The 25,640-nt window shown below is 47.1% G+C and overlaps 1 protein-coding gene across 5 annotated transcripts; it reads left to right on the top strand.

Annotated features, from left to right (window-relative positions):
• The first annotated feature begins 11 nt into the window (after positions 1-11).
• TROAP (trophinin associated protein) lies at positions 12-25,640 on the top strand. 5 transcript variants are annotated; one of them, XM_079965441.1, is made up of 18 exons: positions 12-167; positions 2,469-2,716; positions 3,889-4,081; positions 5,557-5,714; positions 7,487-7,568; positions 7,786-7,862; positions 9,614-9,738; positions 9,997-10,047; positions 10,261-10,304; positions 11,861-11,961; positions 13,852-13,945; positions 14,839-14,963; positions 16,304-16,363; positions 17,833-17,907; positions 19,945-20,043; positions 20,989-21,349; positions 22,046-22,218; positions 24,698-25,640. In XM_079965441.1, exons 2-18 carry the CDS (start codon positions 2,522-2,524, stop codon positions 24,761-24,763), a joined length of 2,079 nt encoding a protein of 692 aa, XP_079821567.1. In that variant the 5' UTR covers positions 12-167; positions 2,469-2,521; the 3' UTR covers positions 24,764-25,640. The 5 variants fall into 5 exon arrangements, with proteins under 5 accessions (XP_079821567.1, XP_079821565.1, XP_079821568.1 ...); XM_079965439.1 differs by having other exon boundaries at positions 22,043-22,218; XM_079965440.1 differs by lacking the exon at positions 12-167 and adding an exon at positions 193-312 and having other exon boundaries at positions 22,043-22,218.

Raw genomic sequence — 25,640 nt, 5'->3', positions numbered from 1 at the left:
TCCGCCGGACCACGTGAGGGAGCGGAGAGGCCAATCAGCTCGTCCCGCTGCTTTATGAACTTGATTCGGGAGAGGTGGATGGCTGCGCGTCAACGGCCTCGCCTGAGGAGAAGGAGGCGGCGGCGGCGGAGGAGGAGGAGGAAAGGAAAGGAGTTGGCCGGAGGCAGGTGGGCGGGGGGGGGGTGGAGAGGAAGGAGGGCTGCGCGAGAGAAGAGGGTCCGGGGTTCAAGGAAAGGGGGGGAGGGAATGAAGGAATGGAAGCCTTGACTGAGCTCCGAATTGTCCTGCGAAACGTTGGGCCTCCGGGATTCGGTAGGCGGCCAGCGAGTCGAGCTTTGCTTCTTCGGTATGGGGCCAGCGGGTGGGGGCCGCTGCCACGCTGCCGGATTTTCCCGGACGCCCGCCGTCACGTCCAAGGCAGAATTATTACAGAATAATATAGCCGCAGGCGTGAAGAAGGGAAGAGAGAGCTTGACTTTCTCCATCACTTGTTGGAGGACCGTAAATTATTTGATGCGTTAAACGCCAATGGAAGTCGTTAAAAAAAAAAAAATGCAGCTGCGGTATTAAGGGTTCGTTATTCTGACTGGTGTGTCATTGGAATTGATCAGTTTTTGGAAGGCAGAGTTAAAGTAAATGATCAAACCGTCCATTCTAGCATGCGGGGGGGGGCGAGGGGACGACGACAAAATAACACAATTTGGCATCTGAACAATTGGCATCATTGATTGTATTATAATTTGGTATTGTGACAATCAGGCTTTTATTGGGTTATTGCAATTGGAAGCTAATAAAAAATTATTATACAAAAGAGGCCATGGCCTTGAACAAGACCAGCTCTTGCCTTACCTCCCATTCCTCTTCTTGGATGGCCTTCTGAAAATGGCCTGTAGTGTTGGTTTGGGGTCTCTAGGTGTACATTAATGTGCTAAAGGATATTAGTTTGCTAGCTGTGAAGCTTCCTGGACCTTACCAGCTGTTATAGAATATTCACAAACAAGAGGGAATTTGCCAGCAGTTTATTTAAATTATTCATTTAAAGAAGGAATTTGTCTTCCGTGCTTCAGCCAAGAAAGGTTCCCAGAGTAGCTTGCAAATCACTAAAAAAAGAGAAGAAGAAAAATGGCAGTACCTACCCTTGGGCTTGCAATCTAAGAAAGCCATAGCACGGAAGTAAAATGGGTCATGAGGGAGGAGGAAATAAGCAAGCTCGGATACAAAGTTGCCCGTCTCTTAGCTGTTCTAATGAAGTGTTCCAACAAACCTTTTCTTCCCTCCTCTGTTGCAACCTGATGGAATGACTGCTGACTGGTGATAGCTGATTGAGCGGAGAGCCTGGCTGCTTAACAGAGCCAACAATTAGTGACCCTGCACCGTTTCTCTTCCCTTTTCTACAAGGTGGCCGGAAAGTTCGGTGAATAGTCACAGAAATCGGACAGCAAGAAATATTTGAACATATATACCTTCTTTCTGTTCCCTTGTTAAAGCAGCTTGGACGTGTGAAATGTTGGAAAATCTGTGCCCTTTCAGTGCAGATTTCAGTTTTGGAAAAAGAAAGAAATCCAGTGAGGCCAGATCGGGAGAATATGGAGGGTGGGACAACTCAGTAAGCTCAGTAACGATTTCCTGTGGAATGTGCAATTCTTCCGCCATCATTGGGATGGACAAACACCAATCCCACATCAATAACTCACAAACTGTCGGCATTAGCCACAGTTCTGCTCGTCGACAATCTGCCAGAAGGAGGGTCATCTTCAGTGGTTTGCCGCCCTTCATGGAAATGCTTAAACCACTCATACGCTGTCTTTTGAGTTACAGCTTCATCTCCGTGCACAACTGTGAGCATTTCGTGGGTTTCTGATGCTGATTGTATGTTTGAATATTTCTCACTGTCTGATTTCTGTGACCATTCACCAAAGTTCCCGGTCACATCTTGTATTAACAGCCTGCTGAAAAGAATTTTGCCTGGTGACAGCTGGCAAAGGAAGGAACGGTTTGCTATTTAGTCCAGTTTGGGTACCTGGTTGTGTTAAAGTTCTTCAGTAAGCTTTTGAAGGCACACAGCCTGCTGTGCTCTCCAGCTAAAAAACAGAAAACCAAGCACTTGTTGTGGGGAACAAATAGTATTACAGTGGTACCTTGGGTTACATACACTTCAGGTTACATACACTTCAGGTTACAGACTCCACTAACCTAGAAATAGTACCTCGGGTTAAGAACTTTGTTTCAGGATGAGAACAGAAATCGTGCTCCAGCAGCGTCGCAGCAGCAGGAGGTCCCATTAGCTAAAGTGGTGCTTCAGGTTAAGAACAGTTTCAGGTTAAGAACGGACCAGCGGAATGAATTAAGTACTTAAGCTGAGGTACCACTGTATTTGCATTAGTCTTGCCCCATGGGTTGCTTCCTTGTGCCCCCCACTCTCTCTCTCTTTCCTTGCTTCAAAAGCTTTTTCTCTCCCCTACCCATAGGTGCAAATACTGCCACAAAGGATTCGACCGTAGGATCAGCACAGGAATTCTAAATGGCTCGAGTTGGGAAGGAAAACTTGCAAGAAGTCTTGCCCCTTCCTGTGACCTCTGCAGGAGAAGGATGGGAGAAAAGTGCATCGCTTGCTGCAGGTGCCCTGAGCAGCAGCAAGATCCCAGTGCTGCGCAAAAACAGAATCCCACGAGAGGTGAAGCAGTCTTGGCAGCAGCCACAGAATAACCTTCAGCAGGTGAGTGTGGTGGAGCTGCCTTTGGCTTAGGCTAGGTATTCCCTCTCCGATTTGAGAAAATTACCTGTGTTGCATCCTGCTTGTTGCAGCCTCTCACTCTTTCAGTGCTGGTATTCACTTTTTAATGAAATGGTTTCTAGCCCTCGAGGTTTTCAGAACAAGCTTGAAATCTGCTTGGGTGGTAGCTGCCGAAGGCTGCAAATAGAAACCTGGGTAGAATTTTCAGCAGTTGGAAATGCCCTGTGCTGATCTCCCATTTCTAGATCCTATCCCCACTTAGTCTGTCAAATCACTCCTTGCATCCCCATTTGCTGTTTTAGAGCACTTTTGATGTACAGCCTTAGTGCAGAGGGCTGTCAGCATTTCCCATAAGAACGGCCCTGCAGGATCAGGCTCAATGGCCCATCTAGTCCAGTATTCTGTTCTCAAAGCAACAAACCAGATGCCTATGGGAAGTCTGAAAGTAGGACATGAGCACAATAATGCTCTCTCCACCTGCGATTCCCAGCCACTAGTATTCAGAGATGTACTGCCTTTGATATTGGAGGTAGCCGTTGATAGCTTTGTCCTCCTTGACTTTGCTTGATCCTCTTTTAAAGCCCTCCAAGTTGGGGGCCATCGTTGCTTCTTGTGGAAGTGAATAAGTACCTCCTTCTGTCTGTCCTGAATCCTCCAAGTTCTAGTCTTATGAGGGAGGAAGAAAAACTTTTATCCACCCACTTTTTCAATGCGTGCATAATCATACCCTATCTATCTATCTATCTATCTATCTATCCCATCTCCCCTTCCTTGCCTTTTATCTAAATCAGTGTTCCCCAAACTTGGGTCTCCAGCTGTTTTTGGACTACAACTCCCATCATCCCTAGCTAGTGGCACCAGTTGTCGGGGATGATGGGAACTGTAATCCAAAAACAGCTGGAGACCCAAGTTTGGGAAACACTGTATACCTTAGGGGTCTGGTTGTCCAGCAAAGTTAGTGCTGAGCACCGGGACTAAGGAGTTACTGTTCTGACAGTAGAATGGCCTCACTCGCAGGGAGCCTGTCTTCTTCCCACTTGCAGGCTTGCCCTCTTCCAGAATTCAGTTGCCCTTTCCTGAATGGCGACAAGCCTTTTGATTGGAACATAGCACTGAAACGAGTAGAATCCTTGTCTCTCTCCTTTTCTCTCTAGGCATGTCCGTCCAACGCGAGGAGGAAAGGGATCGAGATGAGCAAGGTTCCTCACTCTGGTTTAGTACCTGATGCTGCTGCGGTGGAACCTGCATCTGGGTTAATGCCCAAGATCCTTTCTAGAGAACCCCTGGGAGAGATGCATCTGAGCACATCGGGTCACAGGAATGAAGGTCGCGTGCCCAATGGCAAAGGTATTGATCACGACAGCGAAGGATCTTCCTAGGGTGCTGCTGCTGCTGCTGCTGTTTCGTTTTTGTTTTTGGCAGAGATGAATGATTGTGAACAATGTTTTGCGATTGGTGATGGGTTCTTGGCTGAGCTCTGATTGTTTGGGCTCTGCTGCTTGCTAAATCATAAAATGTAAGTGAGGCGAATTGACCTCCGCCTGGGGACAATGGCTAGCTGGAATACAGCGCTCGATGCAGAAAACCTTGTTTTATATCCTTGTTAGGGGGTCTTGGCCTAACCTGCCTCTGATGACTGTTGGTAAAGATAAGCTGCTTTAGAGTCATTGTGAAAAGCCCTTGATTCTAATGTAGCACAAATAAATATCTTGAGGTAGAAAGGGTGGTTGCGTGGCTATCAGCCTTTTCTGCATATTCACGGTTTTACTGCAAAAAGCATGTGCCACCTTGCTCAGTTCCTTACAAGGATAACCTGAAACACACACACACACACACACACACACACACACACGAAGGTGCAACAGGGTGCTTAAACTGCGGCTGATCAATGCTGAGAAAACTCATTATTGGTTTTGAAAGACCCGATGTCTTTGAAGGGAAAACAAAATTGCATGTTTGGGTTTTAACTAGTGGATTAATGCAACTTCCCTGCGACAGAGTGAGCTCCTGTTGCTCTGTCCCAGCTCCTGCCAACCTAGCAGTTCGAAAGCACACCAGTACAAGTAGATAAATAGGTACCACTGTGGCGGGAAGGTAAACAGCGTTTCCGTTCGCTCTGGTTTCCGTCACAGTGTTCCGTTGCACCAAAAGCGGTTTAGTCATGCTGGCCACATGACCTGGAAAACCTGTCTGTGGACAAACACCGGCTTCCTTGGCCTGAAAAGTGTGACGAGCGCCGCAACTCCATAGTCACCTTTAACTGGACTTAACCATCCGGGGTCCTTTACCTTTTTTTATGAAGCTACTCAAGTGGAAAAAGGGTTTGTTTCTTAAGTTGGGACATCTGACGGAGGAATCAAACTGGGCCGTTTACCAGGCAACCTATGAGTGTGAATAAACAGCAAGGTGGTTCTAATAGCTCCCTGTGTTCATTTGCTTCAGCTATTTAGATGTAAACCAGTTTCTCAACCTGCAATGATCTCTATCCTATTTTAACCCATTTTTTAGTCTGTAAAAAAGAAGAAGCAAAAACACCTAGTTTCTCCTGCACTGTACCATGTTGTTTGCTTGTGACAGACTATACTCTGGATGATCTTAAACTTAAATCCTCTATTGGGGATCCTGGTATCATTCTGGGAGTTGGCTCTTGCCATTTTGAGGACACGTCCCATGCAGGGCTGGGAGAATATTTCAGAGCTTTAGAGACCAGCTTTGAGGTATGTGGGTTGACCAACTGCATTGGATTACCCATCACCACCGATTACACTTATCTACTTCTCTGTGCTGCTGATGTGATCCCCAAACATTTTTTTTTCTTGCAGAAGTGAGCACAGTTGAGTTTGTGCCAGATGTAGCAGCTCTTGCTAGCATCCTGTCCAACACAGGGCTGACTAACCACATGGTAAGTGCAGCCCACAAGCCTAGCCTGGCCGGACGAGTCCCTTTAAGAGGGAATAGAGCATGCTCAACCATCGTTGGGGTAAGTCTCTACTGTATACATCAGTGCTGTCGTGCATTTGTGTGGCGTGTGCTTGTCTGCTGTGTTGAAATGGAATAGATCAGGTTTTCCCAAACTTGGATCTCCATCTGTTTTTGGATTACAAGTCCCATCATCCCTGACCACGGGTCCTGCTAGCTAGAGATGATGGAAGTTGTAATCCAAAAACAGCTGGAGACCCAAGTTTGGGGAGCACTGGAATAGAGCATGTATCCAGCATGTATGTACGTAGTTTATACCTCTAGGCCTGGGGTGGAGAACCTGTGGCCATCCAAATACCGCTGGGCTCCCCTCAACTTCATTCTTGTCTAGTGGGCAGGTTGCCAGGAGCTGGTGGAAGTTGGGAGTTCAACAATATCTTGAGTTGTGCCACAGGGTCTCTCCCTTGCTCTGGGCAAGAGCTCTGAGCTTAGGGAGGTCTTTATCTTCCACAGGGCCGGCCCACTCATAAGGCAAGGCGAGGCAACTGCTTCAGGCAGCAGGATCCACAAGGGGAAAGGCAGATTTAGGAGAGCATGACCAGTTCAGTCACATTGGGTGTGGAGCCTCGAGGGTGCTGCAGAGGGCACCACAACTATGATTTAGAACGATGGAGCACTCTATGTTGAACTATGGAGGGTAAGAGGTGGGATCGCCAAATTTTGGCGTCTCACAGGGCTGAAATTTCATCACACAGCTGAAGTTTGAGACTTGCCCGGTTTGCCACTGACTGGGGCAGCGGATGCCAATATAGATTGATACAGTGGTGCCCCGCAAGACGAACGCCTCGCAAGACGGAAAACCCGCTAGACGAAAGGGTTTTCCGTTTTGGAGGCGCTTCGCAAAACGAATTTCCCTATGGGCTTGCTTTGCAAGACAAAAACGTCTTGCGAGTTCCTGCGGTTTTTTCCCCCTTTCCCCCCCTTTTCCTAAGCCCTAAGCCGCTTATCAGCTGATCCGCTGATAAGCCGCTTATCAGCTGATCCGCTAAAAGCCGCTAGACCGCTAATAGCGCTAATCCGCTAAGCTGTCAATGGGCTTGCTTCGCAAGACGAAAAAACCGCTATACGAAGAGCCTCACGGAACGGATTAATTTCGTCTTGCGAGGCACCACTGTATTCCCCCTTGTTCCTGATGTAGACATTCTCCCACCCCTTACTTCCTGGCATGGAGGGGGGCATTTCATGGTTTGCCTTAGGTGCTAAAATGTCTCGGGCCGGCCCTGCCCTTATAGCTCAAGAGATGGAGCTTTCAATGAAGGAGAGCTGAAATTCTGCTTGACCATCTGCTTCTGTCTGTCTTTGTCTGTGTATGGATTCAATTCTGACTTACGTTTTGTGATTTCGGCTTCAGTGCTGTGCTGTTGTGCACTTGTGTTTAATTTTTGTGTGCTGGCATTTAGGCTTGCCGAAATGTTTGTCAAAACCTGTTCTTGAGGCGTCTTTAACAACTTTTTGTCAGAAGCGTTATAAATAGCGAGAACTGACAGGCTGGCCCATAGGGTTGTGAACAAAATAGTCCGTCTGCATATAGGGAAAGGTGTTCCATGCTGGTGCTAAAGTCACACAACCATTAAGCACAACTCTCTCCTGATTTTACTCGGTCTTGGGTCTGAACCTGCCCATCCAGCCTAGATGCATGCCTTGCTCTAGTTAGCCATTTTCTCAAAGCTATGGAAGCTATTGCATGGGGTCCTGGTGACTGTAATGTGGGGAAACAGGCCTAGCATTGCAGTAACTTGGAAATGCTGGACTTCCATTTCTCTCTCCTTGTAGACTGGTCGAGGATCGTTATACACAGGGGCTCCTGCAGCAAATCTTCCTCGCATGTCGTACATCTCCAAATCAACTTCAAAAGGTATGACTGAAGTTGGGTTTCTTTCTTGGCACCTGGGAGAACAGGGTTCGGTCAGGCAGAGTCTTCATGCAGCTCCTTGTGTTTGCAATCTGGTGGGACTTTGAAATATTCAAAACAAACGCTTATGGGTGTAGAGAAATTGCTCTCAAATGACAAATGAAACATTTTTTTTCCTGGTTTCCTTAAAAAAATCTCCAACTCTCTTGTCCTGCAACAGATGTGAATCAGCCACAGTCCTCGAACACTCAGCAGCTTAAGATGCGGTCGGCTACATTTGAGAACCCTGGGCCTCGGGTAGGTAACTGATGCTTTTCTTCATTTTCTCTGACAATCTGGTGGCAACCCTGGCAAGGAATGCTGGGATTTGGGAAGGTGTGAAAAGGTTGAGCTTGCCTCTGGAGATGTTTGCTTTGGAGCTGCTGTGCTAGCTAATAAGTGCATACAGTCGTACCTTGGTTAACGAACACCTTGCGACGCTTCCAATTGGCTGCAGGAGCTTCCTGCAGCCAATTGGAAGCCGCACCTTGGTTTCTGAACATTTTGGAAGTCAAATGGACTTCCGGGACAGATTCCGTTCGACTTCAGAGGTACCACTGTGTAGGCTTGTGGTTGGAAGAGCCCCTGGCAAGCAAGAATTGGGATTGTGTCCTTTAAGCATGAGGTAGGGTGGGAGATGTTGGGACGCAGGTGGCGCTGTGGGTTAAAGCCTCAGCGCCTAGGACTTGCCGATCGAAAGGTCGGCGGTTCGAATCCCTGCGGTGGGGTGCGCTCCCGCTGCTCGGTCCCAGCGCCTGCCAACCTAGCAGTTCGAAAGCACCTCCGGGTGCAAGTAGATAAATAGGGACCGCTTACCAGCGGGAAGGTAAACGGCGTTTCCGTGTGCGGCTCTGGCTCTGGCTCTGGCTCTGGCCAGAGCAGCGATGTCACGCTGGCCACGTGACCCAGAAGTGTCTCCGGACAGCGCTGGCCCCTGGCCTCTTGAGTGAGATGGGCGCACAACCCCAGAGTCTGTCAAGACTGGCCCGTATGGGCAGGGGTACCTTTACCTTTACTTTAGGGTGGGAGATCAGGGTGTAATGCAATGGATGGAAACTTGACCAGCCATCCAGACTCTTTTTTTTAACCTCTAAATCCTCCTCGCTGGAAGTCCTGCCCAAAGTGGGTACTGAGCAGTTCCACTAAAATTATTGTTCCAAAGTGGCACCAGATGCAGCAGCATTTTGAAGGAATCATTGCACTTTCTCAGTGGATATTGCTGGGAGGGCCTGCCTCTCTCTCTCTCTCTCTCTCTCTCTCTCTCTCTCTCTCTCTGTGTGTGTGTGTGTGTGTGTGTGTGTGTGTTGCACACAAACGGCTTAGAATACTTAACTCCTTCTCCAGGGTATTAAGGGGAAGAAAACTTCAGCATGTTTTGAAAGGTGGTAGTTCTAGTTGTTTCTGCATCCAGTCCGGGGTGCTAGCACACCTAAGAACACACATTACCCCTGGTGCTGTTTGTGCTTCTTACACTTTTAAATAATTGTTCAGCCTTTCATACAGACTTTATTAGAGGACTGTCCTCAACTCCACCTTTTAGTGTGCATTGATAGCGAGGTCTGTGGACAGCAGTATCTGTACCTATGACCCCCTGCCCAAAGCTGATAGGCTTTCCTTTTACCTGACAACGTGTTTCTGTATGCAGAGACGTAGCCTGGTGTGTGTGTGTGTGTGTGTGAACTGGACTGCATACTGTGGGGGGCGGCACTTACTGCGCCCGAGCCACGCTTCTCTCCTGGGTGTGACGTGGGCTCTGCATTGCACGAAATGGCAGTGGGGGGCTTGGGTCTACCTGCTGCCTCCCCCTCAGCTGCACTACAGTGCTTCGCCCCCCCGGTGCATGGTGCCCACGCCCCCCTGGGCGCCCAAGCAGCTAGCTACGCTGCTGTATGTATGACTAGTCCCGTTGCGTGAGTGCTGTCTTGCCTGGCGCTGTGCCTCTTTCCTCCGGAATAGTGCCTGGGGGCTGCTTGTCTTGCACCTCTGACTCTATTTGACGTCTGCTTCAGGTGGAGGTGGTGAAGCCAAGCCGACCCCCGGAGAACCCGGGAGTGGGCAAGCGCCAAGATTCTGCGCCCAGGCCCGAGGCAGAAGGTCTGAACGGCACGGTGGAGGGGGGCATTGCAACGCAAAGGTGAGGAAAGAACTGGCTGCTCAGTTGGGGCGGCAGCTTGCGTCATTTGTGAAACGCAAGGGTATTGTGAAGCCACAAGGCACAGCGAATAAAAAATTCTGTTGTTCTGCTTGCCTTGGTTTCCCAATATTTCTCGGGGTGGTGGTGGTAGGTAGGGTCCCCATCTCCCTTCTCGCTTCCACAGCAAAGTCCTACATTCCAACTCTTCTGTATTCCACCTACTTTCGGGAAGATGCTCACCTTGCCTGCACATTTCAGATTGATGTCTACAGCCAAGGTTACAGAGTGTCTCTCATCCTTGATCAGTAGGTATGGGAAGAATGCAAAAGTTTGCAACTTGTTCCTCTCTGAATCGTGCCTTTACCCTCTGCCACTAATACATCCCAGTATAAATCCACGGTGTGTGTGTGTGTGATAGTTGTTGTGTCCTTGTAAAGGGGGGTGCCAGCAGACAGGTGTTCCACATATGTCGGCTGTTTTCAGGCTTGTGTAACTTTTCATTCCTGTCTGCTCTTAAAACAGCGACTCAGCTGGGAGGAAGGAAATCACAGGGACACCATGGAAAGGTGAGTGACCACACTCATTCTTTTCTATCCAGACACATGGACAGGGGTGTTTGCATACATTATGCAAAGCTTTGTTAGACAGCGTTCACACATGCCTCAGACTCATTCTCACAGCTTGGTTGGTCTTGTAACACAAGTCGGCCATTTTTCAGTGAAGCTGTAGCAACTTTTCCTGCCTTCTCCTATTGTATGACCTGAATTGGAAAAAGATACTTTGAACCCTTGCTTCACAAGACATGATATGGGTAATAGATTATCTTCCAGACTTGGCACACGTAATGCATTTGACAATTTAGTGTTTAAACTGTTAACATACATCCCCCAACCTCTCTCACCACCAAAGAAATACAACAAGAGAACCCACACAAGTGACGCTGACGCAAAACCCCACACGTACACTAAGTAGAAGAATAGAAGCATTGCCACCCGACCCCACCCCACTCACCATTCCCCCCTCCCCCTCCCCCTTTTTCTTTCTTCCTAACCTAACATTGTATGTAAAAAATGTAAAAAAACCCATACACGCTGTCATTCCCAGCTGATTCATGCACAGTGCCATCAGCCAGAACCACTTCTCAAGTGCATATGCCGTGCGTAAGAATATGTTCGTCACAGCACTGTCCAAAATCCAGTGCACACTCCCCTTTTAGCACACCAACAGGCTTGCATTCTTGCCCACTATGGGTGTAGATAAAAATTTGATGGCAAGCGTTTGCAGTAGGGCTGGGAGATATTCTGGTTTCCAACATTGCAAAATATCTCCATTTAAACATTGCGATATACCGATACATCACAACATATGAAATTAGAATGGAGCTATGTGGAGGCAAATGGTAGGACTGGGTGATACCTGGTTTTCAACTTCATGTTATATCACCAGCGAGATATACTGATATATTACAATGTCTGAAAAAAGATGGAGCTATGTAGAGGCATTGGCTGGCTTCACGGTTTTTCCTGCACTGTGATTTTTCCCATTCTTGTGATTCGCTGCCCCCCACATGAGAAAGGGGACTGCTGAGCTGTCAGAATTAACAGAGGCTGCAGGAATTGAGAGAAGCATCGTCTGGCTTCAGTTTTTCCCACATTGTGATTTTTGCATGGCGCGCTCGCACGCACGCGCACACGCGCGCACACACAGCACTATTTGTGTTGTATTGTAAGCTTAAAGACGATGAAATGGATATCACAATATAGACTTCAAACTGCTTTTCGATGATCTATTGATATATCACCCAGCCCTAATTAGCATGAAAGTCAAAAACTGAAAGATAGAGCTTGCATGTGCATTTTGATAATAATGGCCTCAGCCGTATTCCTTACCTTCAGTTGGCATTCCATGTACAGTGCCTGAATTGCCGCTTCATGAAGTTCTCATGTCTTGCTGAGAACAAAGCATGCAAGTGGGAATAACACAGAGCAAAACCAAACTGGTTATAAAGGCTGTGTGACCTGCTTCGCAGAGAGCTGTTCTTGGTTTCCTTTGGAATGTGAACAGCAGGAGCTAATGGTGAGGCTTCTTGCCTGCTTGCCAACTTTGTCCCTTGTATTTGCAGATGATGGGTTCGTGCCCGACCCCGCTGCCAAAGCTAGCATCCTGCTGAACATCGGCGTGAGCCATTCGGCCCTAAGGGCGACTGCCGATCTGAGCACTAGGGTGAGCAGAGTACAGTATTGGAGGTCTTGATTTCTGTAGTGCCCTCCCATGTCACCAGGTGTCTGTCCCAGTTTCCACTGTCCCAGCAAAATGTGCTTTCCTCTCACACTCCTCTACTTCCTGGGCGCTGATTTGCTCCTAGGTGGGCATTCAGGTGGCAAGAGGCAGCTGCAATCTCCAGAGGGTTGGTGGAACAATCCCAAGGAAGGTGTCTGGTGTGAAACAGCTGAGGATGCCCATTGGCATTCTGGAATACAACAAGTGGGACCTTGCTCTGTTCCTTGCTGCTGTTCTTGGCATCCATCTGTCTTGAGAGTTAATAGAGTGCGCCTCTGGGGGCGAAGTCAAGCCACTATGTTTGTAGAACCGAAGGGACCTCCCTGGGGCACAAGCCTGGGCAGTGTTCATGGAAGTCCTGGGCTGCCCAGACTGCAAGACCTCCAAAGGAAAGCAGAGCAATAGATCGGGCACCAGCTGGGCTGCAGGAGTTGCCAGAAGGAGGCGTACAAGGCGCCATCCAACCGTCTTAGGGATTCTCCTCTGGATTTGTGTAGGGTTTACTCCTTAGCCTTTTCTTCTCCCCAAGAAATCCCACAAGGCAGTAGAGCTTTAGGATCAGAGTTTTCCTTCTCCTAGATGGGCTACCTTCCCAGGCTAATGAGTCCCATCTACCCCTCATTTCCCTCTGTAGTCCATGCAGAAACTGCCTTCTTGTCTGTTGGGCCCGCAGTTGGTCTCATCTGCTCAATCCACCAGAGCCTGTCTTCACATGGAGGGAAAGTCCCTAACTCACTGGGGGTTTGAGACCTATCGGCTACCCCATGGGTAGGCAAACTAAAGCCCGGGGGCTGGATCTGGCCTAATCGCCTTCTAAATCTGGCCCACGGATGGTCCGGGAATCAGCATGTTTTTACATGAGTCTACTTATTTAAAGAGGGACGCGGGTGGCGCTGTGGGTAAAAGCCTCAGCGCCTAGGGCTTGCCGATCGAAAGGTCGGCGGTTCGAATCCCCGCGGCGGGGTGCGCTCCCGCTGCTCGGTCCCAGCGCCTGCCAACCTAGCAGTTCGAAAGCACCTCCGGGTGCAAGTAGATAAATAGGGACCGCTTACCAGCGGGAAGGTAAACGGCGTTTCCGTGTGCGGCTCTGGCTCGCCAGAGCAGCGATGTCACGCTGGCCATGTGACCCGGAAGTGTCTCCGGACAGCGCTGGCCCCCGGCCACTTGAGTGAGATGGGCGCACAACCCCAGAGTCTGTCAAGACTGGCCCGTACGGGCAGGGGTATCTTTACCTTTACCTTACTTATTTAAAATGCATCCCTGGATTATTTGTGGGGCATAGGAATTTGTTAATATTCCCCCCCCCCAAAAAAAAATAGTCCGGCCCCCCCACAAGGTCTGAGGGACAGTGGACCGGCCCCCTGCTGAAAAGTTTGCTGAGCCCTGGGCCCTACCCTCACCTGGTTTAGCTGGCCAGTCGAATCCATATGTCTGGATTTCCCAGGACATGACCGGGATTTTAAAGGCGAAATTGTCGGGGGTGGGGTGGGGGTGGATTTCTGAAACGTGGCACTTTGTCCTGAATCTTAGGCAAGTTAATCGCAAAGGTTAATACTAATACTACTACTACTAATAATAAAGTGACCCTTAGGCTAAAAAAGGATCCCTCCCCAGTCTAAATGGATATGAAAACAGTTGGGCACACTGGTCCACCACCGGCTGGCTACTGGATTCTTTGTCTGCTCAACGCAGTTTCCCCACAGTCTTCCTGCAAAAGTACTTTCTTAGTTGTGTACAGAGTGACCCTGGGGAGATAGCTGGGTACGGGGAGACCTTCTGGGAGCAAGGCTTGCACTGTTGAGAGTTGCAAACTGATTGTTTCTTTTCCTCTAGGGGGAAAGTGTCTGTTTGCCATTGCCCTGCACGAGTGTGCGCTCAACGGAAAAGTTTGGGCGTGTGTCCTGCCGCTCTACACAGCGTCTTAAAGGTATACTTAACAGAGGAGTTGCTGCGGTGTTTGTCCTCCTCGTGGCTGCTTGGAGTTGCAAGTTCCTGGTATCAAAGCACATGGCTTATCATTGATTTTTCCTAAATCAAAATCAAATAAGTGTTGGAAATGTAAAGAGAAAGAAGTTTCTTTTTATCATATGTTGTGTTCTTGTAGCAAGGCTAAAGCTTACTGGGAAATGATATATAATGAATCGAAAAAGATGTTTAAAATAAGGTTTGTAAAAAAACCCAGAAGCCTTCCTTTTGGGAATTATCGGGATAGAACTACCCAAACTATATAGAAATTTATTCATGTATGCAACTACAGCGGCAAGAATGTTACTTGCCCCAAAATGGAAAGAAGCAGAAGTCCCAGCGAAAGAAGAATTGATACAAAAACTTATGGAATATGCAGAAATGGCGAAACTTACTGGAAGATAAGACCAACTTACTTACTTAGTTACTTACTTACTTACTTAGTTGGTCTTTAAGGTGCTACTGGAAGGAATTTTTTTATTTTGTTTTGACTATGGCAGACCAACACGGCTACCTATCTGTTACTGGAAGAATAAGAAATCAAGACGACAAACTTTTTATGAAAGAATGGAAATGGCTTATTGAATATTTACAAATAACTGTAAACATTGACAGGATTATTGTGATAACCTACAGTTTTATAAGAGCATACGTTTAAAGTAGATGAATAATGAGTAAATTAAGTTAATTTGGAATATGCAGAAAATAGAAAAAACAAATTTAAGGAAGCACAGAAATAGGGGGTAGGAAGTTGAGTTTTGAAATGTTAAAATTATTATAAAATTATTGAAATGTATTAAACTGAAAATCATAAAATAATATAACTGGTCCCCCCCTTTTTGTCCCACTTTGCAGGTCAGCAAAAATCGGAAGCTTCTGGAGCCCAGCTAGCCAACACACCAGGCGGAAGATGTTCAGCTGCTGACCATACCCCCTATGGATTAGCTCGGAGGGTTCCCATTGCTTCCCCGCAATCCTCGGTTTGTGCTTCAGGGTTGGCGAGGTTGCCTGCCGCTAAAAGTCTCCCCCAGAAGTGTGCATCCACTTCCTAGCTAGCTATGGGCATGTCCTGGAAAATTACCGTTTGTGTTGACGCTGCTGGGGTGAAACAGGAGGGAAATGTAGCTCTGGTGGGCTGGGACCAGAGATTAGTTACCAGCCCTATCCTTTATTGTCTTGGGCTTAATAGTCTGAAACCAGCAGACTGTGCATCATCCCTGCTGCTGGCAACATATATTACCCATGCCAAAAATATCTGTGCTGGCTTCCTGTGTAATTTCAGACACAACTGGCAGTTTGGGTTAAAAAACCCCACAGAGAACATAAAGCCCTATATGCCTTGTACCCAGGGTGCCCTACCTGTGCCCTTTTGAACCTGTCTGGCCAGTAACATCATTTTGAGAAGCCCTTTTCTAGGTGCCCACTAGCTGTGGAGGTAAAGCAGGTGGCAACTGGGGAAATAGGGCCTTTTCTGTGGTAGCCCACTAGCTATGGTGCAAGCTCCCCAGAAATGCTTGACTCTCAACCCACTCTCATGTGTTTTGACCGTCTGGCCCCTTTCGCAGAGGCTCGTAGTGAATAATAATAGTTGTCATGTTTCTCTGTTTTTCTCTTAATCAGCTGAACTTCATTTCTCACTTCTTCTTTTTAACTTACGTGATTATCTTATTGTTGGAAATGAATGGAAAGGCAGAGTGGGAAAGAAATATTTTAAAGTGGTGCAAGAACCTGGGAGCTGCCTTATCCTGAGTCAGCCCACTGAGCCACCTAGCCCCTTGTTATCTATTGTGCCTGGCAGTGGCTCTCTGGGGTCTGGGGCATTGCCCCTTGGGAGCCTCTTCTTAATTAGAGATGGCATGTATTGACTTTCTGCATGAAGAGTGTATGCTCGACTGTTGAGCATCTTTAATAATAATAATAATAATTTATACTCCGCCCATCTGGCTAGGTTTCCCCAGTCACTCTGAGTGGCTCCCAACAAAACACTTAAATACAATAACCTGTTAAACATTAAAAGCTTCCCTAAACAGGGCTGCCTTCAGATGTCTTCTAAAAGTTTGGTAGTTATTTTTCCCCTTGACATCTGGTGGGAGAGTGTTCCACAGGGCGGGTGCCACTACCGAGAAGGCCCTCTGCCTGGTTCCCTGTAATTTGGCTTCTCGCAGCGAGGGAACCGCCAGAAGAGCCTCGGCGCTGGACCTCAGTGTCCGGGCAGAATGATGCAGTTGTTAGTTTCATCCTTTTTCAAGTTATGTGCCTTGCTGTTCACTGTGACTCCCATCACGCCATCCTCTGAATACTTTCTCTTATGTTGGACCAGCATCGCAGTCCCTGGATACGGAACCGGGTGCCTGTTTCTTCCTGCATTAAAGCTAAGAAGGTGGGTGCCCAATATTTTATCTAAACCAAGTAGGAGGGCAGGAACTGATATTCTAAAAATGCTCAGAAAATGAACTATCTGAGAGTCCTTTACCAAAAACCCTCTGAAATGTCCCATTCCTACTTCTGTGAGCAGGTATTGGAATCTTTAGTAAGTAGGATGCTCTTAAATATAGACGCGGGCAACACTGTGGTCTAAACCACTGAGCCTCTTGGGCTTGCCGATCAGAAGGTTGGCAGTTCGAATCTGTGTAACGGGGGGGGGGGGGGCTCCCGTTGCTCTGTCCCAGCTCCTGCCAACTTAGCAGTTTGAAAGCACACCAGTGCAAGTAGATAAATAGGTACTGCTGCGGCGGGAAAGTAAACAGCATTTCCATGCGCTCTGGCACTTGTCACGGTTGTCCTTGCACAAGAAGCGGTTTAGTCATGCTGGCCATATGACTCAGAAAGCTGTCAGTGGACAAAAGCCACCTCCCTTGGCCTGAAAGCGAGATGAGTGCCGCAACCCCATAGTTGCCTTTGACTGGACTTAACCGTCCCGGGGTCCTTTGCTTTTTTTACTTCTTAAAAGATCCCTGGTTCCCACTGACCGTACCAATTCCTGGGTAAGTCAGAAGACTTGCCGTTGTGGAATAGGCATTGTATATACTTGAGACAATCTGTTTTCTGGGGTCATTGCACGGCCAAAACAGCAGCATAGGTGCCCAAGAAAGACATGTTAGCAGGTTTAAAGGAGCCCGAGTCTTGGCAGAAATACAAAAAGGAAAAACAAACAAACCTAAAGAGTTGGTGGAACAGCCCCACGAAGACTGAACGTGCTTGGTGGCTGCGGAATGATGAGTGATTGACCGGGGATTGAAGCGGAAGACCAGGTGAGGAATAGGAAAATAAAATGCAGCATCCTGATAGGGTCACTCAACACTGCAAAATGTTGTTGCAAGTCCTTATCCATTCTTACTCATTCAGCATCTTGCTATGGCGGGCAGATTCCTCAGTGGGCTCACAAGCACAGCAGCACGTGATACATGAGGGTGCATAGCCCTTCTCTATATTTTCTGGAGGGTGGGGATCCTAGATGGAGGCTGTATTTTTGCCCACCAGCAAACTCATCTGCCACGTACTTGAATTTTTGCTTCTTTCTTTAAATGCAAAAGTGTGTGCACGTGTATTTTAGCGTTATTCGCAGCAATGAGTTGCCGCTGAAGGTATGCTATACTGTGTAAAAAAATTCCCCTCTTTGAGCCTCAGCTCAAAGAGATTGAGGTATTGTGGGATTGTGGTAACTTGGTGTGTGTTACTTACTAAAATGCTCCCAGGATTTTGATTTCTCTTACTTTCCCCTAAAGGTTCCTTGGTTGTAGAACTAGAAAGTAATTCCTGGCTGTGTGACTAGGCTGGCAGTAAAAACGTAGCAGGGTTTGAAACCCGTTGGTACCCAAAAAAAAACCCTGTCCATTTTGCTTTTTCCAGGTTAATTTGGCAAGCAAGATCACCTCACTGAAGGACTCTGTAGACTCCAAGGAGGATAACACTGCTGTGGCATGGGTAAATTCATGTGGATAAAACTCTGAGCCCTTTCCCATGGGAGCAGCTGTTTGTATTCATGTTGCTCCGATGCATTCCGGTCACTTAATAAGTTATGCTTGAGCACCTGCTTAAGAACGCCTTGTATGTGGTTTCTTAGCGATTTGTAAATCTTTATAGTCTGGCAGCTTCTGTTGTTTGAGTTCTTAGTTCTCAAATTTAATCTGTCTTCCAAAACCAAGGTGCACTTTCCCATAGAAAGTAATACAAAATGGATTAATCTGTTCCAGACTTTTAAAAACAACCCCTAAAACAGCAATTTAACATGAATTTTACTATCTAACGAGAATATTGATCCATAAAATGCAAGCAATAATCAATGGAAAAGATAAAGGGACCCCTGACCATTAGGTCCAGTCGTGACCGACTCTGGGGTTGCGGCGCTCATCTCGCTCTATAGGCCAAGGGAGCCGGCGTACAGCTTCCGGGTCATGTGGCCAGCATGACTAAGCCGCTTCTGGCGAACCAGAGCAGCGCATGGAAACGGCGTTTACCTTCCCGCCGGAGTGGTACCTATTTATCTACTTGCACTTTGACGTGCTTTGGACTTGCTAGGTTGGCAGGAGCAGGGACCGAGCAACGGAAGCTCACCCCGTTGCAGGGATTTGAACCACGACCTTCTGATTGGCAAGTCCTAGGCTCTGTGGTTTAATCCGCAGCGCCACCTGTGTCCCTAATAGTCAATGTACTGTACTATAAAATAAATAAGACAGTATTGTAGATGATAAAAAATAAAATTAATTTTTTTTCTTACCTGCACTGATGATAGTCATTGTTTGGAGGGGGGCGGCTTTTATCCATTTCCACAGTCATACAATCAGTCAGTCAGTAGCTGAACTGGGTTCCACACAATCATAAAAAAACGACAACTGAAAAAGCCTCAAAAACAAAACCACAAAATAAATAGCAAAAACAAAAGCGCCAAGCTTAATCTGTTCTGGGAGTCCGTTTGACTTCCGAAACGTTCAAAAACAAAGTCGCGGCTTCAGATTGGATGCAGAAGCTTCCTGCACTTAAATGAAAGTTGCACTGGATGTTCAGCTTCTGAAAAACATTTGAAAACCGGAACACTTCGGTTGGGAATTGTAGCCCCAAAGCAGCTGGAGACCCAAGTTTGGGAAACCCTGAATCAGATCATGCATTCTGCCCCCTTCCCCATGTAAGATAGGTTGTGAGGATTATTTGTCAGATCTAATTTTGTGTAAGTTTTTTTTTAAAAAGGTGCTTGCAGCATTACATCTGTAGACTGCAAGCAGCAGTTCTAGGAGGTCACCATAGTAAAGATATGGAGGATGTGTTATGGGGAAGGTCTTCTATTTCCTCTTCCCATTTTTATGAAGTGCTCAAAGGCATATCTCTTGGCTACGGCTTTGAATGTTTGTAAAATGGGGTATATTTTTATATGCATGCTGCCTAATTTGCCAGGAGCAGCAGACTTGCTTTAAACCCAAGTATGCAATGGTCATTTTTCCGGCTTGATATGTTTTTGTAGGTTTTTCCCCTCCCTAAACTTTAGCCTACTCATGAATTGGTTCCTAGAATATACAGTGGTGCCTCGCAAGACGAAAAGAATCCGTTCCGCAATTCTCTTCGTCTAGCGGTTTTTTCGTCTTGCAAAGCAACCTTATTAGCGGCTTAGCGCTATTAGCGGCTTAGCAGCTTAGAAAAAGGGAGAAAAAAGCGAAAAAAATCGCAAGACTCGCAAGACGTTTTCGTCTTGCGAAGCAAGCCCATAGGGAAATTCGTCTTGCGAAGCACCTCGAAAAATGGAAAACCCTTTTGTCTAGCGGGTTTTTCATCTTGCGAGGCATTCGTCTTGTGGGGCACCACTGTAGTCAGAATGCCTGTTGATACCGGCATGCGGGGAGCGGTAGGTTTGGGATCCTGCCATCTTTCCCACTTTTTCCTTGTCCTCACCTGCCCTCTCGATGGTTGGTAGCTTTGGTGGGGTGGAAGTGGAACCCAGGGAGGCGAGATGACTTTTTCCTTCTCTCGCAGGAAAGCATTGCTGTGCGGCTCTTTAAGGATGAGATAGCAGCATCGGCAAAGAAGGTGGCAGCTGTTCCTGTGATCACCCCAGAAATGGGAAAACTCCAGGTAAGCATCTTTGTTAATTTTTCTCCCAGGTAGAAACTGGCTCCGAGCACATAACTTGGCTAATCCTTTAAACCGGCCCTGCTTGCAAATTCTGATAACGAAATTCTGATAAATTCTGGTTACTTTTAACACCATTCTCTTTTGTGGTTTTCTGAAACATTTCAAACTTTTGAATTTTCTTCTATTGTGAGGTTGAGTTTACTGCAGAGAGGCGGTTGGAGAAAGATGGAAAATAAACTTTTTTCAAAGAAATAGAAGGATGAAGTTCTAATTCTGGCTTTACCTGTAGTACTGGTAGGGTTGGTGTGGGTGGTGAAGCTGAGAGCATTGCAGAGGGAAAAGCAGGCAGCTGTTGGATCAGAATAGTCTGCTCTAAAGGAAGCACTGTGTTCTACGAGGGCCTTTTGGTGGTTCCCTCCCTGCGAGAAGTGAGGTTACAGGGGACCAGGCAGAGGGCCTTCTTGGTAGTGGCGCTTGCCCTGTGGAACACCCTCCCATCAGATGTCAAGGAAATAAACAACTATCTGACTTTTAGAAGACATCTGAAGGCAGCCCTGTTTTGGGAAGTTTGGTATGTTTGATGTTTTATCGTGTTTTTAATATTCTGTTGGGGGCCGCCCAGAGTATCTGGGGAAATCCAGACAGATGGGCGGGGTATAAATAATAAATAATTATTATTACTGCAAGAGCTTGGAATCATTGTTAAACAGCATCCAATTGTGCACAAATTGTGCTTTCATACATTTTTTGGGGGGGGGATTATTTAGCTTTCATGGCTGCAGAGGAACATCTCAGTCCCTGTTGACCCCTGGGTAGCTTTTGCCATTCTGGGAGGTCTGGTTTACTTTCAGCCTGGGGGTTCCACCGTAGACAAGATGAAGCCTATTGAGCGGCTGAGCTAGAGTTACCTGCCCCATTTCAGCCCTTGTCCTCCTCTTCCCCCAGCGCATCAAGCTCCTTGCTCAGCTCTTGCAACAGGAGGTGAATGACGGCATCAATCACGACATTGCCCCCGCGCTGGGGGAATTGCACAAACTGTTGTCGGATCATTGCTCGCCTGCCCAGGAGGCTCCCAAGCCTGGTCTCCTCACTACCCCTGTGCCGTCTCCTGGACCACACCTCTGCAAACTGGCACCAGGGTCTGTTGCTATGGCACCCGAACCTGGCACAACACATGCTACCACCTCCAGGCTGCAACCTGTTTGCCCCATCCCTCGGATGCCTTCGGTCCAGCTCCCGGCATCCAGCGGCAGTGGTACCTCCATGCCTTTGCTCGGGCTCATGTCGTCCTGTGGAAATAGCGCAGGTAAGACCTGATAGATTAACTTGATTCTCATGTTAAATTTTTTTAAAGGCAAGTGATAATATTAATATCCTTTTACAGTGGAACCTCAGTTCCCAAACGCCTCCATTGTCGTACGTTTCGGCTCCCGAATGCTGAAAACCCGGAAGTAACTGTTCCGGTTTTTGAACGATTTCCAGAAGAATGCTATGCAGCTTCTGTTTTGAGTTTCTCTATTGGATTGAGGCTTCTGCTTTCAGTTTTCGGTTTTCCAATGTTTCGGAAGTCGAACGGTCTTCCGGAATGGATTACGTTCTAAAACCGAGGTTCCCCTGTATGACAAACTAGTGTGGTAGGGATCCTATCTGAAATAATAACATTAATTGAAATGTCCTGCTTTTCCACTTGGCTCTCATTGTGTGTCTTCCCTGTCCTTCAGGTGTTAAGAACTATTTTGCCATAGTCCATAAATATTTGCTGCTAGGACACTTTTAAAAGTGTTATAGTAATAATTGCAATTAATCATTGATTACAAAATAGTCCATATCTTAATGTTTGACGTTTTTTCGTGTTTTTAATATTCTGCTGGGAGCTGCCCAGAGTGGCTGGGGAAACCCTGCCAGATGGGCAGGGTATGTATGTATGTATGCATGCATGTATGAATATATATGTATATTATTATTTATTATATCTTTGCCATTGCTGTCTTTTCCCCAGTAGACCAAGTCAAGCAGCGCTTGGATGACCTCCTTAGTGCACCTATGCGCTTCCACGAGGCACGCCTAAATGATGAATGTGCCTTCTACACCGCCCGCCTTGCCTCTGTCACGCAGCCCTTGGCGCAGCGATGCAAAGAGCCTGTGGCCAAAATGCTGGAGGTCCAGGATGCCATGGTAAGCATCTTAGTGTGCTTCAGCTTGATGAAGAGCTGTGTGCTGTCTTCCAGCCCCCTTCAGCAAGGGGTAAACAAGGTTGCTTTTGAACCAAGCAGTGTGCCACAGCGGTTTGCCCCACCTTCTGCTGCACATAGGCATGAAACCTTGGCTGTTCCTCGGGTTTCCAAATGGTGCCACCGCACAATGGAAGCACTTCTTCTCACGAGATAAAATTTTTTGGATGACTATGGCTTGCCAATGGGCTGCATGCCATGCCATAGCAAGCTGCCCCATGCAAAACAGCCCTCTGCCTTTAGCCGGAGCAATTGGTTCCATGAAGAGCGGAAGTGTCATATAGCTCCGGGAACAGACTGGAGGTCTCCAAAGCCTGGCTGGGAAACCTAGCCAGATGGGTGGGGTATAAATAAAGGTAAAAGGTAAAGGACCCCTGACAGTTAAGTCCAGTTGCGAACGACTCTGGAGTTGCAGCACTCACCTTGCTTTACTGGCCAAGGGAGCCAACGTTTGTCCACAGTTTTTCCGGGTCATGTGGCCAGCATGACTAAGCTGCTTCTGGCGAAACCAGAGCAGCACACGGAAACGCCGTCTACCTTCCCGCGGGAGCGGCACCTACCATATTTTTCGCTCTATAAGACACCCGATCATAAGGCACACCTAGTTTTAGTGGAGGAGAACAAGAAAAAATAAATTATCTCCCTCTCTGCTCTGCATCTCTCCAGCAAAGTGGGAGGAGAAACGGAAGGGGCTGGAAAGCTGTGCAGCAGCTTTCCAGCGAAGTGAAGCCAGGAAAGCAAGAGGGATCGGTGTGCACTGGTCCCTCTTGCTCTCCTGGCTTCACCGAAAGCTGCACAGCCTGCATTCGCACCATAAGACGCACACACATTTCCCCTTACTTTTTAGGAGGGGAAAAATGTGTCTTATAGAGCGAAAAATATGGTATTTATCTACTTGCACATTGACGTGCTTCTGAACTGTTAGGTTGGCAGGAGCAGGGACTGAGCAACGGGAGCTCACCCCGTCACGGGGATTCGAACCGCCGACCTTCCGATCGGCAAGTCCAAGGCTCAGTGGTTTACACCACAGGGCCCCCCATGTCCCAGCATAAATAGTAAAAAATTATAAATTATTATTATTATTATTATTAATTATGAATGGTGACTCCTCGCCATTCTTTTATTCACACGTAAGAGGCTGTATTTCCAGCTACGACAGCACGAGAAGGTGAACTTCACCTGACCTATTTTGCAGGGAATTGGTGGTGCAGAGATGTCTGCACCTGTCTTTTTGCCTGTGAGGTTGGGCAAAGGACAGCATTTAACAAGTCTCTGCGATATGGAGTCTTCCACTCTGTGAACCCATGCCCATTAATTGAGTGGTGGGTTGTGATCAACTATTTTCCATTTCTTTTCCAAAGGAGCAGCAGCCTTTGAGGAGCTTTTCAGCACATTCCCCCCTGGTGCTCACGTAGTCCATGCCTTGGGTGCAAATGTGCTGTTGGGTGTATATGTGCTGCATGCCACATATACAGTTGCACAATTTGAAGAACCTGTTTCTTGTCAGATGTAGACACATACCAATAACTTCACTTTGACAGAAACATGTTCTCTTCAAAGCACGTTTGTATGTATGGCACATTTAATTCCAAACCACCTCTTGGCGTGGGAAAGGCATGGCCAAAGCTGCTCTGTGGCAACGCAAAATCAATGCATCGATGCATATATTTTTTAGAGGAGCTCATGGTATGAACTCAGAATTAGCCCCATCATGCCAGTAATCCAGTAGAACTTCCAAGTGCTGGTTTTGACCTATAATGCCTTAAACGGCTCAGGGCCGCAATACCTCAAGGACTGGCTCTTTCTGTAAGAACCCGGATCCTGAGATCATCTTCTGAGGCCCTTCTGTGTGTGCCTCCTCCTTGAGAGATCCGGAGGGTGGCAACAAGAGAACAGGCCTTCTCTGCAGTGGCTCCCTGTCTGTGGAATGCTCTCCCCAGGGAAGTTCGCCTGGCACCTTCATTACACACCTTTAGGCACCAGGCAAAAATGTTTCTTTTTAACCAGGCCTTTGGTTGATCGGATTGACATCCAACACCCTTTAAGAATGTGGCTTTTTTGGGGGGTGTTATTGAGTTACTGCTTATGGTTTGATTTTATATGTTGTGGTCTTGTTGTGAACCATCCTGAGACCTCTGGGTTTAGTTGTATAAGTTGAATTAATAATAATAATAATAATAATAAATTTAAATGCTGGAGCTGGCATTGTGGGTCAGAGCTCTGTGACTTTTCATTCTCCTTTGGATCCTGAGCTCAGATTAAGAGTAAAACTCTTAAGTTTTACTTGAGCTGTAGCATTTAAAAGTTGGCCACCCTCCTCCAGTCTGTTCTGGGTCAAATGTGCAGAGAAACATTTTTTTTTCCTGGTTAGCCCATGCGTGTCTCATTGCATAACACTTCTTGCTCTTGTTTTTATCCACCAGCACTTTATACCTATCTCTGCAACCCCATCCCGATCCATGGAAGCAGAAAGGGTTTTGCCCTCGTGAAGGTCTGGGTTATGATGTCTGCTTGCTAGACACATGGATACAGAGACAGTGTGGTGAAGTTCCTTAGAACCAACGTATGGTGTTCTGTTGTCTTCTGAACTTTAGAAGATCCACTCCCAGCTGCTACCTTTTAAGCTCACTCCCTGACCACCGACGAATCTTGTTGGGATTCTGAATCTCAGTGGGGTTGCCTGGGAGGACCAGGAGCCGAAATCTCCCCTCCTTTTCCGAGAGCGTCTAGTGCATGGCAGAAAAGATGGGGCTGGTGGCGCTGTGAAAGGGGAAAGCTGACCTGCAGTCCAGCTTTCACTGAACTGCAAAGCATTGGCGCAAAAGGCAAAACGCTAATATGGTATGCAAGAAACATACCTTTTGTGGGACGAAAGGAGAAAAATTAAAAACGTTTCCTAATTGCTTTAAATTGCTATTTTTGCAAGCAAGAGCACAATTCTCCCCCAAGGGTGAGAAGGATTATTCCAGTGAGCAAGACTTTGTCATGAGCTGCCTCAATTTGTCAATTTTTGTGAGTGGGTGTTTTACGTTCTTTGTATGTAAACGCCTGTAACAGTTTGGGGAAATAGTTGGCAGAGAGGGGCTTTATATAATTTCTGACCACAGATGGTGGGTTAGGGTGCGGTTCAAAAGATGGGTTTGGTGTCCAGCGCTGGCTGTGATCGGGTTAGTGACATCTTCCAGTGTCCTTGGGTTTAGAACACTTAATGGACTGAATTTCTTTTTCTTTTTTTAAAGGCAGCGGTGCTTCTAAGTTAAAAGTTCTTTAAGTTCCTTGGGATGTCCTTTTTGGACAAAAAGGTGACTCATAAACAACGATGTAAATAAACATTGATGTCAATAAAGACTTTTCTAAAAAGGGAAA

The sequence above is a fragment of the Podarcis cretensis genome, assembly GCF_951804945.1.
Source record: "Podarcis cretensis genome assembly, chromosome: 2".
NCBI classification, from domain to species: domain Eukaryota; kingdom Metazoa; phylum Chordata; class Lepidosauria; order Squamata; family Lacertidae; genus Podarcis; species Podarcis cretensis.
This window is presented reverse-complemented; position numbering and strand designations above follow the sequence as displayed.